Below are 15,628 nucleotides of genomic sequence, written 5' to 3'. Positions count from 1 at the left end.
TTTTATGCCGTTGAGTCACATTCGCCGGCCTCCTCCCTCACTCTCTGATGCATCATCTGGTGTTTCCCCAGATGTTATACTATCAGGCGACCAATTGAAACGCACCGTTACCTTGTATAAAGTAGATTTCTTTGAGGTTTGAACATTGTTGGATATATTTTAGATAAATAAAGCACACAACTCAAAATATAGAACAAAGATCTAGTTGTTTTTTGACATTTGAATGCAGAAATGTTGCATAATGTATCTTTAATCCTTCAACTCTACTCAGGCTGAATTCTCTCTACATGCTCTCCTCCAGGCACACTTACGACGACACATTCAGATCCACAAACGCACCGAGAACTACAACCCCCGGCAGAGAAAACTGAGGAACGTGATCGTGCAGGATGTGGACCGGAGTCCCGGTGAGAACGAAGCAGCTGACGCAGGCGAATCCTCGCTGATCGCAGAGGAAACGGATTCCTTCGCAGACGACGTCCAGGAATCCGCAAACCCAGGACCTGGCTCTAGTTGCATAGTGAGGGTGGTGATCGGGTCGAGTGACGCGGTGATGTCCAACCAGAACCTGGGACATGTCGCGGCAGCGGAGAGTTTCTCTGTGCCAGAGGTGCTGCAGCAAACGCAGCTGGGCCCCGAGGCGTACGAGTCCTCGATGGACATGGAGGGAATGGTTGAGAATATATCAGAGAGTAAGACCTGAAGACTGAAAGACCAGAGACTGTTACTGTGAAGACCACTTCCTGAATAAGAACTTAAATGTGACGTAAGAGATGCTGAGGCACAGCCTGACACAGAGCCCGAGACAAAGAAACTGCATCCGAGTGAGCTACTGTTGAGTCTCTGATTGCAGGAGAGGAGCAGCGATGATTTGTCATGCTTTATTAGTTTATACAGTGAGTGAGCTGCATGCTTGTGAAGGCTGCTTGAATGTGAAATAATGTTTGCGGCTTGTTTTATTAAGCCTCCTTTCATCGATGTGCCTACTGCAGCCCTTAAAGGTGTCTTGGTTTTGTTACTGAAGGGAAATACAGTTAATATCTTTCCGGCTCGGAGTTAGATGAGAGGATTGTTACCACTCTCACATCCGTTCATCAAATACAAGGATACAGCCAGGAGCTGCTTTTGATTTTAGATCAGTTATCAGAGCTGGAGAGTATGTTTAAATGAAAGGAGATAAGTGAACTGCACTGCAAGCTTCTCTTGATGGAAAAGATGTTTTTACTTTTCTCCCGACTGCCTTTTAGTAAGAGTTTGATTCAGTGCTCTCCTACTATTATGTCGTAGACAGATGGTTCGTCCAATCACCTGCCAAGTATTATTTTGAAAGTGCCTCCTCTTTTCATTAAACCTTCTAGCTGCTCCTTTCCATGATCTGTTAGCTTTTATTAGCTTAGCACAAACACCAGAAACAGGGAAATGATAACAATAACTGCTGTTGTATGGAAGTGACCGCTACCTAGACTTTTTCCCTATAACCTCTCTAATTTTACATTTTGTGTTTTGTTCATATTAAACAAACAAGATATAATGTGCTGATTAGAGAGCTGAAGTTAACTAAAGCTGGTGGGCAGGTTTTGCTTTGTTTGGACGGAGCCAGGCTAGCTGTTTCCCTGCTCACAGTTGTCATGCTAAGCTAAGCTAAGCCCACACAGATGCAAGAGTGGTATCAATCTTCTCATCTCTCAGCACAAAGCAAACTAGCATATTTTTCCAAAATGTCAAACTTTTGCTTTCAGACTCTGACTACAGGAGATGCTGTATATGTCGACTCTTTTCAATGTAGAGACCCTGGTTTAAAAGGTGCCCTGTGGTGTCTTTGACTACTAGTAGAACAATGCAGCGATATTTTTACGTGTGGGTAGCAAGAAGTACGCAAACATAGATAAAAATAATTTCAAATGGGCTTTACAAATATTTTTTTTGCAGAGGGAAATGCATTCAACGCATTTGTTAGACCTAAATATAAACGCAATGTGTTTTTGCTCTGCGGGGCACCTTTAACGTCTAAGACCAAAATGAATTGTTTGTTTTACCATCTCCTCAGTAAACATGTTGGAACAGATGCACATCTTTACAGACATCAGAACATTCTTACTTGGAAATAAGACGCTACACAGGTTAATGATTTAGTGTTAAAATATTCAGCTTTATATAAGTGAACACATTAGCTTCCTCTCGCTATTTATAACAAACTAAACGCACTTGTCTTTTCACTCTCAGCAACAACTACTGTCCATCGTTTGTAAGAAATATTTTAGCAAACCTGCTAACAGCTCATCAAATGTGACTCGGCAAAATAAAACTCTCAGACCTGCCTGCGGTTTTCATTTCAGGGTAACCACTCTGTAAACATTATACGAACACAGTACGTAAGGTTAAGAATATACTGTATTTACAAAACTGATTCAACAACACAAACTCGTATGAAAACTAGGAAAACAAAGGATGCATTAACGTCACTGTAAAAACACTCAAAATACTATTACCATTAAAGCAAAAAAAATCATTTTACATGAGAACAAACAAACTGAGATTCTTCTGCACTTCCAGTTGTGACATTTACCAAGAGCTCTTACAACTAATAGGTAGAGACATCTTAAGCAACCACAGCACAAATATATTCATAAATAAACATACAAAACATCCATAAATACAATTTTTTAAAGAAAATATTTCATGCACATTTGAATGGTGGTTATAAAGGCTGATGAAGCCCAGTTTAAAGGTCTAGGAGGGGACACAGGGAGATGCTGCGCAGCGTTATTTATCACTAGCAGGTTAACATCGCATGCATCCTGAAGATCTACTATGATGACAGAGGATTACTCAGCACACCTGTGAGTACAACATATCCCAACCCATCCTATTCAGCAATATGTCTGTTTAGTGTTAGATATCGATTGTGATTGCCGTCCGTTTTTTGGAATGTAATCGGTTATTGCCGTTTCTGACCAAACATTGGTCTCCTTCTTTGGGATTCAAACTGATAAAAAGATATAAAAGAGTACTCGAACTCTTTAGCATCGCGCTCCTATAACAATGTCAGATTCATGGTGAACAGTTTTTCTTTCTTTTTATTTTTTTTTTTAAAAAAAGGATCAAAATCAAAGCAGCAGAAACAGAGATTGTCTTGTCCAAACTACATAACCCAGAATGCAACTCGACAAACACTTGAGGCAAATCGATTGGACTCAGAATCAGATTTGGCGCGGCTCATTCTTAGAGAAAAGCTTTATACAACTTTTTTCACATATGCGGTAGTACCTCAAGACCTGCTAACATGATATGCAAGTTTCCCTTCATGTCGTGTGTTTTTACAACAAACACTGTAGCTCGCTGCCAACACAATGATGTCCACACACAGAAACACCTGACCATATTCGGGTCTGTTTCTTCCATAAGTCCTGGATGGTTCACAGAGAAAAGATCAGGGGACTGCCGTCGTTTTCTTGTAACCAAAGCAAGCAGTTTGGAAATAGACATAAAGCATAAATCTCACCTTTGTCCCACTTTTTTTTTGGTAGTGTAAAATAAACTTGTTGCCGCCCTTTGTGGCCAATGAGGGAAAAACACCACCACACTGTAGTTACAGTGGGTGTTGTCCGTTCTCCTGCCTCAGCTGGACAACGATAAGCTGCTTGTAAAATGAGGCAAAGAACAGAGTTTTAATTACTCAGTGATGAGCTTTCTGTAGTGTGATGTACTTTTAATCTCTCAGTCCATAATCTTTGGTGAAAATCATTCCCTCTAAGCATAATTTGAATCGTATTTCAAGTTGGGTGATTGGTTCATAGCTCAGTAAACACAGGTAATGTCTGACTAGAATTTGTCCAGGACACTGAAATCTTCCAGGACAAGAGGACCGGCACCATTTTTTTCAGAAAACGGCACAAAGCCGCTTTATCGAAAAAATGCTGTCAAACAGTGTATGTTGGCTTTACGAGAGAAAATTCCTGTAAGCATGAAGCTGCCAGTTTGCTTCTTGAACGTTTTATAAACGCCTGTAACAATTTCTGTAACTTTCCAAAATCTAAAAATCTGACATTAACACCCACGACATGCTGTGATTGGTCAGCTGTGGGACAGGAGCCACGGTTTCAACTTCTCCTTTTTCATTCTTCACACAACTACTTCTCTCACGTTTCATGTGAACAACCCAGTCCAACACAAGAGGCACAGTCTGAAGATTTACACTGTTATCCCTGTATTTGAATCATATCACACCCCCCACCCCCATTTTAAGGCCCGCTTTTCACTCTGCCTTTGGTTGTAGCCGTTCTGAACAACTAAAAACACAACGTTTCCAGCGAGGTCGTACACTAGTTCTGTTCGAGCCTAACCCGACCCTGTGAACTAACCCTTTGGTTTGGTTATCTTCTCCAACCTTGAACAAACATCAGCCCATTTAGTAAATCATCTGTTCAACAGACTTGAAGGATTATCAGTATGACAGCGTGGTAGTCAAGTGGATAAGAAGGAGCTCCGACTTCTTCACACTTCAGCATAGTGATGAGGTAAACTACTCATGGCACAAATGAGGGCGAGCAGGCTGAAAAATGTCACATGTCCGAACTCAGTGCGCTGGGTTCACATCCTGGTTCTGGTTCTGGTTGATATTGTTGTTGAGGTTGTGGAGCGCTTGGTGGCGTTGGTGCCGATGCAGGTGAATGGCGTTTGACTCGGGGATGTCAGTAGGTTCGAACGCGCTGGACACCTGCGGCATGAACTGTCGGAAAATGCTGACGCTGCCGTGCCAGAAGGTCGGCTGAGGTAGTCGTCCAGCGAGAGACCACGAGCGGGTGGTCGGGTCGTAGGCTTCCACCACGTCTGACAGCTCAAACGTGTTGTCGTAACCACCAGAGACGTATAATTTACCGCCCAGGACCGCCACACTGCCGCCAACATGGACCTGGATAAAAGAAATATATATATTTTTTAAATCACATTGTAATCCATAACCAAAAATTAAGCTTAAATAAGCAAATACATATCACAGATGGTTTATTACAAGTGAGTGAGTGTAAATATATTATGCTTTATACTTTATTTTAACCACACACATGGACACACACGTCACAATGTAAGCACGAGGAAAACTGGTGATGTGTTATATTTTCGAAAACAGGAAATACCTTAATGATTAAACAAGGACTATAAGAGATCACAAACGATCGTTAATAAAGCATGCAGACAAGTGTCAGACGTGAAATACAAACCTGGGTCATCGGACTAATCTTGTCCCACTCGTTCTTCTGAGGATTATAAACATCAACCTCAGCTGAGTCATCCCTACGAATAGAAACACACCGAAGTCAAACTGCTGCCAAAACTGTAACTGCTTCAGAAGTTTTCAAGCTAACTTTATGGACCATCGCAACACCGATGTGTCATGAGCAAAGGTTTCTTTCTGATCTATCTAATAATTTCCAAATTATTCAAGTATTGTACATGTAAGTGCTTTTATCACCAATTTTATTAACATTCAGTGTAACAGATTTATGTAGAAAGATGTGACAGACCTAAAAACCAACAAAAAAGCTTCAAAAAGAAATACAGAAATTGGATTTAACTCCCCTCTAACCTTTTCATTGCAGACTGCCACTTCTATAACATGTTTCGGATAATGTGTACATTGAAAATAATTCAGTGTTTTTCTATTAGTGGTCTTATTTTGTCATCTCTAACAGAAGGAATTTGGGCAGAACATAAGGTAATGTGGGTACACTGACGCACTCATGTGGTCGAACAACAAAATAACTATTTAATTGATGATATAATCCAGATGAATTTGAATAAAATTAGAGTATTTGCCAGGTGAGGAATAATCAGATCCTTAAGTAACAATATCATAACCTAAAAATATCAGTAAAACATTGACAATTCTTCTTAAGTAAATGTACTTAAAGCATTTAAGTAAAAGTAAAATAAGCAGCATTTTACTTTTCTCCTAGTTGGTGTGGCTACTTTTAACATCTTTATATTAAGTTTTATGTAGTTTAGTCCAGTGGGTCTCAACCTATGGGTCTGCGCCAACACTATAAACAACCTGTATCATCTTTCATAATGAGCTGTATTTTCTTTTCTTATCAGAGTTTTAAAAAAATCTAAAATCTTAATCTGAAAAGTAACGAAAGCTATCAAACAAACAGAGCTCAGAGTAAAAATAAAAGTATAAAGATCTGGTTTGGATGTGTAACTCACCTGACAAAGTAGATGAGGCTTTTGAGGGTCACAGTTTTGGGTGTGAAGGACCATGGCGGCAGCTGTCCGCAGCTGACCACGGACCAGCGGTTGGTGTCTGTGTCGTAGCTCTGGATGGTCATGGTGTCCTCCCCGGTCAGAGAGCCTATAGCATACAGGCGTCCGCTGCACGTGGTGGTGGAGCAGTTGTCCATCGCGTGCTGCATGGGTGGTAAGGCCTCCCAGCAGTCCAGAGCGTGATCGTAGCGTTCGGTGCTGTCGGACGCCACCACGTACAGCTGACCTTTCAGCACACAGGAGCTGTGGTACTCGCGAGCCTTCAGCATGGGGGACACCTCCGTCCACTCGTTCACACTGGAGTTGTAGCGCCACACGCCGTCATAGAGGCGAGAGCCGTCAGAGCCACCTGGAGAACGCAGACAGGATGTCTCAACAGTTAATATTGTTGGGTTGAACATGCTCCTCAGTAGTCATATTATTACTTCCTTCTTTGGCGTGGCTGTCTGGTAGCGCGGGGCTTATCAACTAACCCAGTGGCTTCTGGGTAACAGCATCCAGTGTGGAAAACAACAACAAAAAAATGTCAACACCGCCAATGACATGTCTGGCTCTACATGAGTACAACAACAGTGTGCTGCGCTTCTGCAAAATCAGTGTGTGCGTTGTGGATCATAAACCAACTTTAAATCTGTTTTGGCATCCTGTAGCAGGCAGTACATTAGAAATGTTTATGTAGCTCCACTTAGAAACAATGTCAGGTAATCGTCCTCCAAATTTAATCACCATGTGGTATCACCTGACTATCTATACAATTTCTCCTGGGTTGAGGCTTCATCTCAAAATTTAAGACATTTCATACGATGGAAATAGTGGCCTAAATTTGACAATTTACAGCTTTAGGACTCTTGATAGGATCTGCAGACTCTGCAAAGATTTAATATTTCAATCTTCTCTGTTGCCTTTAAAAAACCCAATGTACTCTGAAGTTTCAATTACATTTTCATTCAAATTAAGTATCCCTTGCACCAAATACATAAATAATCATATCTCAAATGTTGTTCCACAGAAACTGTATCTGAGGTTATAAAAACAAAATCTGCCTGTCAACATTATGCAATCATATACTGCTGTTATTTCTGTCGTCGAGGGAGTGAACTAACACTGCTACATTTATGGCCCACCACCAAAGTCTTACAGGGAACACAAGCTCTGTGTGAAGCTTTGGGATGATTTCTCAGGGGAAACACACTCTCTCCAGGATAGGCGAGTCCACTGGGTGGTGAAGATGAGGAAGACGATGGTGATGATAGCACCACTGCTGTCCTGGCAGCACACCATGTCCTGCCTCACTTTGCCTTGTTCACACATAGAGCCACTAGCCAAAGAGCTGCAGTTTATTTATAAGCACAGTCAGACGGCCATTTCATAAGATGAAGGAACGGGAATGGAAATCTACCGACTCAAGCTTTCACACCACAGTGAATCTAGTATACACAGCAATGGTAACCACTGCACAACGTCTGTGACTTGTCTGACAGTAAGTGGGACACTTGTGAACAACATTAATTTGGGGATTTTAGGATTATCCTCAGTCCTTCATTTCAGTTGTCTACACTGAACGCAAATTTCCATTCACAATAATGAAATCTGATGCAAAATATCTGTTAAAATAACCTACCTGAGACATACATATCGTTTCCAAGGGCAGCGATGCTGTAACCTCCTCCAAGGTGGTCAGGGAACTCAGCCAGGTAGCGCCACTGTCCGGTCTGAGGGTTGTAACAGTCCACTGTGACCAGCTCATCACAGTCCTGGTCGCAACCTCCGACCACCACCAAGATTTCTGCCAGTCCCGTGGATGGCCGCGGCCGCATGCGGTGGCAGGGCCTGTCATGGCGGTCGTACTCACAGGACTGGAAGCTGCGAGCTTCGTTCACCATGCGGAGACAGGTGGGTGAAAGGTAGACGAGTGGGTCGCTCTCCACGCGAGCCAACAGAAAGAACCTCCTGACGAAAGGCAGTCGGACCTGCTGGAGGAGCTCGGGCCAGTAGTGAAGTCTCCGCTGGAGGTCAGCCTTAACCCAGCGCACTGCAATCTGATAAACTGTCTCCTCCTTGTCCACAGAAAGCTCATCGTCTGACACAAACTCAAGCAAGCGCTTCCACGGCAACCGCTCAAAGTCCGTCCCTTTAGCCAGCTCCATTATGTTTTTTAGGACAAAGCGGCGAGCACTGGACGCTAGCTCTCTGCAAGCGTAGGCCTCTGCAAAGTCCTGGATCTCTAAGCAGTTGGAAACATCCAGCCGCTGCTCCAGAAAGGCACAACAGGCCTCTTTGACGGAGGGGAACTGAAACAGATCGGCCGTCTTCAGCAGGACGTCCACGTTGTCCTGAGTGACCGTGACCCGTCCAGTGTAGCAGAAGTCCACCAGAAGGCCTAAAAGCTCAGCTGACACCTCGTGAAGAACCACTCGGTCCATAGCACTCTCCCTCAACGTTCCAGCGAACATAGCCCTGAAGTAGGTGCTGGCAGCGGCCAACACTGTGCGGTGACAGTGGAACTCGCGGCCCTCGGCACAAAGAGTCACATCGAAAAACTTCCGTTCAGCACGGAGTTCATGGATCCCCCGCAGCAGGTTGAAGGCGTGGGCCGTGTCGAAGAAAGGCAGGGTGGACGGTTGTGTCTGCAGGACTGGCTTTTCCATCTCTCCTCTCTCTGGGTGTCTCAGTTTCTGTTGGTTGTGCTCAGAATCCTGTTTTTATCTAGAACAGATACACAACAGAAACATACATCAAAATCCAGACCAACACATGTTACATACATTTATATGTTATGTAATATGTACGAAGTAGAGCTGGGCCATATGGCCTTCAACTTATGTTGCAATATTCTTGGGCTAAGACAAAATCAAATATCACAATAGTTGTTTCATATTTCCCCTGATATCGCTATTGCAATAATATAGTAGGGATGACCATAAGTACTATTAATAATATTAATGTAGCAGTAATGTGGATATAATGATAGTTGGTACAACAGTCTGTTAAGTTCAGAAAATTACATCACTTTACTTTAATGCAACCTTTAAGAAAAAATTGCTTTTTATGACTGAGCAACTGCCAAAACCCCCCAAATAACCAGTTTACAATCATTCAACAGCAAATGCTCAAATAGCAGATAGAACTGGGGAAGTTTTGCTTGATATGGATTAAATGGTGAATAGATTAATAATAATAATGAATAATAATTGACAAATCAATTAACTGACTAATCCTGGCAGCTTTATAACTGTCAAACTGAATCCATAAACAGTGGTCAATCATGATGAAAGAAATGAGAAATGCTATGATGACTCTCAACATACAAGAAAGTTTCACAGTTAAAAGGTCCTTAAATGAGTTCAAACATGAAAGACATGAATGAAGTTCAATTCCTACAATGTCAGTGTCAGATGAAAGTATCTAAAAGCAAACACTCGATTCATTTCTTTGAGTTAAGTGGTTGTAATTTTGGAAATGATACAACCAAACATGAAACAGGTCATTCACTGAAATAAATCAATACATTTTGGTTAAAAACACCCAATCTGTTCTTTCCCCTACCTGACGAGCCCCTCCAAGTGCGTTTCACAAGCAAAGTGACAGCAGACAACAGTCTAGAATATACGACAGCGACGCTCAGCGCGACTCTTCTGAATATGACCAGCTCCTCACTCGCGTTTAAGAAAGAGAGCTCGCTTGTGCTCAGGGGCTATAAATACACCAGCAGTGTCCATTTCCAGGCAGGGGTGGGGGGGGGGATTTAGAGAGAACACCTAACATACCGTGGGCTGACGCTGTGGGGAGAGTATAAACCCCCCCCACTGGTATGACTCTGTGGTCAGTCAGCTTAAGTGAGTGGTCTTTGAGAGGGTAACCAGCTGAGCCCGGGCCTCCTGACCACCATCAGACCAAAACAGAGTCCTGTCATAATATTCTGCGATGAGTTTCCACAGAACCACAGCGCCGCTCTGATCACAGCAGACAAACAGGAACAGGAGCAGCTCGACTGTCAAAAACACTCATTATGAACGTGTTCATATTAATGATACTAGTGTAGTGCCATTTTTAATATCCAAGCTGGACCACAGCAACCAAAGAGAGAGGCTCCCCAGTGCTAGCATACTACTGTTGACAGAAACTTAAAATCTCACCTCCTGTTTTCGCTGAGGAGCAGAAAACCTGTGCTGACCGTGTCTCCCCGCTCATCCAGACTCATTTAACCTTCTGCTTTTGTTTTTTTCTCACTGCCAAGCGTTGCTACAGCAAGATGTTACACCACGCACACTACTTTCCATTTTGTTTACGTCTGCTTCCCCAACAGTACTTGAGAGGGATCGTGCGGGAGCCCAGCTTCTGTCTGCAGAGCAATGAAGCCAGGGGGCTGCAGCAAACAGCGGTGTTCACGGTTTATTCAAAGAGTATTGTCCAATTGCACCAAAGTCAACACTGCACTTCCTTGGGTCCTCAGCAACAAACCTGCCAAGTGTGAAGTAGATTGTATGAACGGTTCTCAGAGATTCCTTGCTTTATACTTAGATATACAGCCTACACTTACAGTTGGCTACGAGATTCATTATTTCTAAACTGTGTTTTTGGACTTTCTGTCGACATGCCACTGGACTACAGGCTTGGTACTTTGGGCGCACGCTCGACCAGCCAAAAGCCTTTTCTGCCTCCTGTTTGAGTATCTTCTGATTGTGATGATTCTGATTATTATTTTACTAATTGACCTGTCCTCCAGTACCAGCACTGCTAGGAGCTGTGTGCTACATCTCCAATAAATACAGTTATTAATCAACCTTTGTTTGACTAGTTTATTACTGGACCTGCCCGTCACATACCGTGCCACCCACCACCACCACCACCACAGTACATTCAGAACCTGTGGGAAACACTGGAAGGCCTATTGAGGATTCGTGTCAATATTTGGAGATGATCATTCCTTCTCAAAATACACAGGTATCTTCTTTCAGAGATTTGTTTAAAGGTTGTAATAAAGCCCCTGGTCCTCTGGCCAAAAGGCTTTCACATGCACATTCCACACAAGGGTTCAACAATGCAGCGGTGCACATAGTCTGTGAGGGATCAAACTGCTCTTCTGAAGGGCAGACAGGACTTTACAACCCAGACCTGCACTTAAAAAAACCCCACATCTTCGTAACTTCTCTGGAAGTCCTCGCTTTAGACGCGATAATGACATTTCCTTACATAGATGTGACGAGCTTTCCTTTCGCTCAGTCGACTGAAAATGCTCAGCGGAGACATTTTACTGTCACATCTGTTCTTTCACCGTTTTATCTTTTAGTACACATTATAAGAAGAGGAAAATGTATCAAAATCTTTAAATAGAGGGTGGATCAATACGCTAACTATGACTATTGTATTGGGCAACTTTTAATCAGTGTGTTTACCAACCAGCTCCCAGAATAGCCGACAGAAATTTATACTCTCGAAGGAACGAGAGTAGGTGAGAGGGAGGGAAACAGTGGTGAGTGGAAACAATGTCACTGCTATGAGTGAGGAGCACAGAGAGACCTGTGTAACAGCCAGTATATCACCTACACAGGATGGCGATATAGGTGAAAGGGACCCTATGCCCCCTTTCATCACATACCAAAACAGCATTAGCCTGTCTGCCCCCTGGAGCTGAACTCATGACCTGCAGTTACATCCAGGACAAAAACACTCAGAGAGGTACAATGCTGTTAGTCACAGTACTTTAGAAATGTCCTGGCAAAAACTCTAGAGGATTGGTGGCGAACGTTATGTACTATTCCTTAAAAAGGTTGTAGAGACGGCCTATTTTGGGAACCGTGATACTAGTGAATCAATCAGAATTACTGGAAATAGACAGTCTTCTTTTACTTTATTTGTAAGGCTTTGACTAAATGAAGCAAGTGAATCAGATTTAAAACATCCAACAACAACAGTCAGACATGCCAGCAGCTCTGTGAGACTGTAATAGAGTACAGTCAGCATGCTACCATGCTCATGACAATGTTTACCATTGTTATCTTCTTAGTTTTACACGTTAGCATGCTAGCTTTTGCCAATTACAAGCAAACACAAAGTACAACTGAGTGACAGGAAACGGGAGAAGACATGCAGCAAAGGGCAACAGGCTGGAACTGATCCTGGGCCACTGCTGAGGACTCAGTAGGTCTTAGTACACAGGCCCAACCAGGTGACCTATCACCAAGGGCAAAGTATATTTTGACCTGATTATGGTGCTGGATATAAAAATTGAGGATTAAGTAAGAATTATATGAATTTATTAACTAAATTTTATATGAATCTATCTAATAGTTGTTCAGATTGGGGCCATCAGACCGCAGATTAGTTTGAAATATTACAGGTAGTAGTTTTCTGTGGGAGTAATGGACAAGAAGTAGCTCAGTTAGATGTTTGATGAACAGCTGCGCACCTCCAACTTCTCAGTGAGGTAACCAACTCTTCTTACTCATGCCGCGACTCTGCTGCACATAGCAGACACTTTCAGTTTATGATTGTAGCGCCTGTTGTCCCACTAATTGTTGATAAAAAAAAAACAATCAAAATGACAGCAGGGATGGTGGGCAAGTAATGTAATCGGCGTATGCCCAAAAATCATATGGCAACACCGACTACTGTGGCAAGCTTAGTTGAGATATTTTACTAAATCCACAAACATCAACCTGATGGTGGCTATAGAGGAAAAATCAGGGGAACATAAAAGTCAGATTCCTCCTTTGGGGGACCATGAATGTCTTTACAAAATGTCACATCAATCCATCAACTTGTTGCTGAGATAACTGAATCTGGACCAAGTGGTGGGCCGACAAACCGACAGATCAAGACACACATTCATAGAGTAAAAAGGTAAGAAATTCAAAGGCAGAAGACTCAAGACAACAAAAACATAATAGAAATACATAAAAGGATCATCATCATCTTGCAAAGAAAATAAAGTTGGGCTCATTTATCCACTGCAAGACATGACATTGTGCCACCGCTTCATACAATTATGTGGCTTCCAAGAGTCCAAGTCGAGCCTTTCTCTGCATGTAAACAGGGTAAATCAAAAACAGGATCAGCTTACATGTAGCTGCTTACAGTCTGGTCCCTGTCTCTTGGTTTGACTGCTAGCATTGCCCCTTGCTGGTGTGAGCTTGCAATTACTTCCAAAGACAATTTTCATAAAGGCTTCAACACTGTTTTGCATTTTTTTTCCATCTCAGTAACAGTCAGCATTACAGAACAATAGCTCTACTATCTGCAGAATTACCGTGCTGAAGCTTGGCTGTTCATATTTAGTGTTTTAGTAGGCAAATATTAAGCGTTGTCTACTTTGAATATCAGAGTAATGAACACATTAAAAGCTGCATATAACCTGGAAGGCTTTTTCTGCAGCAACACAGACATGAAATCATCAACACCTTGACCCATTCTGGGAAAAAGACAGTACTCAGAATGATGTGGTCCAGAACAGCACCTGGTACTCTAACAGCCACACAAAGACAGCTGCTCTCTGTGCTGTCGCTACAGGCTGCCGGGGCCGAGGCAACCATCAGAGCGGAGTGACATAAACCCCTGGTTCTCCACAGCTGAGCCTGGCCTGGCCATAAAAAGGCAACCACGCCACACTCCTCTCATTCCCCACAGAGGAGGGCCAGCACGAGGCCACTAGCAGCAGCAGCTCTCAGATAAGGAGACGGTGTGAGAATGGATGCATCACTTGTATGGTGATAGAGCAGTGTCTCATCTGAACCTTGCACTTTTGTTGTTGTTGATGAACACACAGAGCAAGAGGGCTACTTCAATATTGGTTTCAAATCACTTTACTTTAAAATCAACAACCCATTATCAAGCAGGGTCTCAGTCAGCACATGTCCAGCCAAGCGTTGAGTATAAACAAGTACTTTATTTTAGGGTTTTCAAAGTATAGAGCAGTATGAAAATTGATGGTTATTGTACTGTGTACATTGGCTTACCTACAGTACCGAATTCTTCTATAATAGCATTATAAAAAATATAGATATTTCAAGTTTATATCGAGTTTCAGGTCGGTCAGGACATAATATTTTGTAAAATTATAAAAAAGAGTTTGTTCAACCCCGAAAAAACCTTCTGTTTTCATTCCTTTGTGGGTCAGTAGTAACTGTAACTAATAATTATAATTGTGCTATATGTGAAAGTGATGTTTTCTAAGGTAGTTATCATGGTGTAAAAATCTCAACCCTTTACTTAGTTTAAGATATAAACGTACTCTTTTACCCCACAACATTTAATTCACAGTTATAGTTACGAAAGTTATGACATTTTTTTAGTTTTGCAGAGATGCTCTGGTCCTACAAACTTGTTCTCCGGATGTAATAAAACATTTTTGTTTGGCAGAGACCGGGAGAAATGCCACATCATCGTGATTTTACTGGTTTTTCAATGACAATGAGAATTGTGATGTAGAATTTAAATCATCCATAATCATCAATTATATCGCAATATCACTTTTTGACCATATCGTGCAGACCTAGTCACATTGTTTTTGGGGACCAAAACACAAAATAATGCCAATATCTCTGACTCATTTTGAGAAGTGTAAAACAGCTTATTACTGATTAGTCCTGTTTATAAAATTCAGGGCAGAATTGGCTTATTTCACGTCATGTCTCAGACCTCACCACCATCTCAAACACCAGGCAGTGAGCTCCTCCTGCTCCTGTAACAAGGGCTTACAGTTGGAAATGATTATAAACATTTGCATCATGCAGCCCAGACATGCTGAGCACAGTGAGGCCTCAGTCTGAAACTGCCTTGGGGAGGAAAAAAATGATGATGATAATATTCAAATGTAGTAAACAGTGCTATCATACTCAAAATACACAGCTAGGCCCCAAAGCCACACACAGAGATGAAGTGTGTCTACAACCTGAGGCACACTTATTATGCTAATGACACAACAACACGACGAGGTGAAAACTGTTTAGCAACTTCTGTCTAGCTAGCTTAATCAACTTTCGACAACATGACGACTTCATTCTCAAAGTGATGTAAAGGGGTTATTTCCATAATGTTAACGACAGACCGTATAAAAAGTATAAAGTAATGTCATGTTTCTACGAAGCTCGTCAGGTTATTTTTCTGTTTTTTCTCGTAACGTAACGCTGCTAACATAACCGTTCGTCTGTCCTCCGCTTCGAGGAAAAGAAAAACACCTTCATAAACACGCCAACTCACTTTTTAGACAACTTACCAGCACTTGTCTTCACCTGATGTTGAAGATTTTACTGAGTACGAGGCGTTAAGACGGTAGAAATCGAGCCGGAGTGAAAGTTTGACGCCGCGGATCTCTTCGGCCTCCTCTGCGCCATGACACCCCGCACTGTAACAGACGACGCCTTCAGGT

General features: G+C 42.3%; 2 protein-coding genes across 3 annotated transcripts in view; one reads left to right on the top strand and one right to left on the bottom strand.

Annotated features, from left to right (window-relative positions):
• Nucleotides 1-2,317, top strand: part of zbtb48 (zinc finger and BTB domain containing 48) — a 9,297-nt gene extending 6,980 nt beyond the window's left edge. The window contains exon 11 of the mRNA XM_073469620.1: nt 302-2,317. Within this exon, the coding sequence (XP_073325721.1) occupies nt 302-703 (402 nt within the window). The 3' untranslated portion in view covers nt 704-2,317. The remainder of the gene's footprint in view (nt 1-301) is intronic.
• klhl21 (kelch-like family member 21) lies at nt 2,129-15,628 on the bottom strand. Of its 2 annotated transcripts, none has more exons than XM_073469618.1 (5): nt 15,476-15,628; nt 7,883-8,967; nt 6,205-6,610; nt 5,220-5,292; nt 2,129-4,912 (listed from the first exon to the last, which is right to left on the bottom strand). In XM_073469618.1, the coding sequence occupies exons 2-5, from the start codon at nt 8,907-8,909 to the stop codon at nt 4,577-4,579; spliced, it is 1,842 nt and encodes a 613-aa protein (XP_073325719.1). In that variant the 5' UTR covers nt 8,910-8,967; nt 15,476-15,628; the 3' UTR covers nt 2,129-4,576. The 2 variants fall into 2 exon arrangements, with proteins under 2 accessions (XP_073325719.1, XP_073325720.1); XM_073469619.1 differs by having other exon boundaries at nt 15,492-15,563.

The sequence above is a fragment of the Pagrus major genome, chromosome 7 (assembly GCF_040436345.1).
Source record: "Pagrus major chromosome 7, Pma_NU_1.0".
Taxonomy (NCBI): domain Eukaryota; kingdom Metazoa; phylum Chordata; class Actinopteri; order Spariformes; family Sparidae; genus Pagrus; species Pagrus major.
This window is presented reverse-complemented; position numbering and strand designations above follow the sequence as displayed.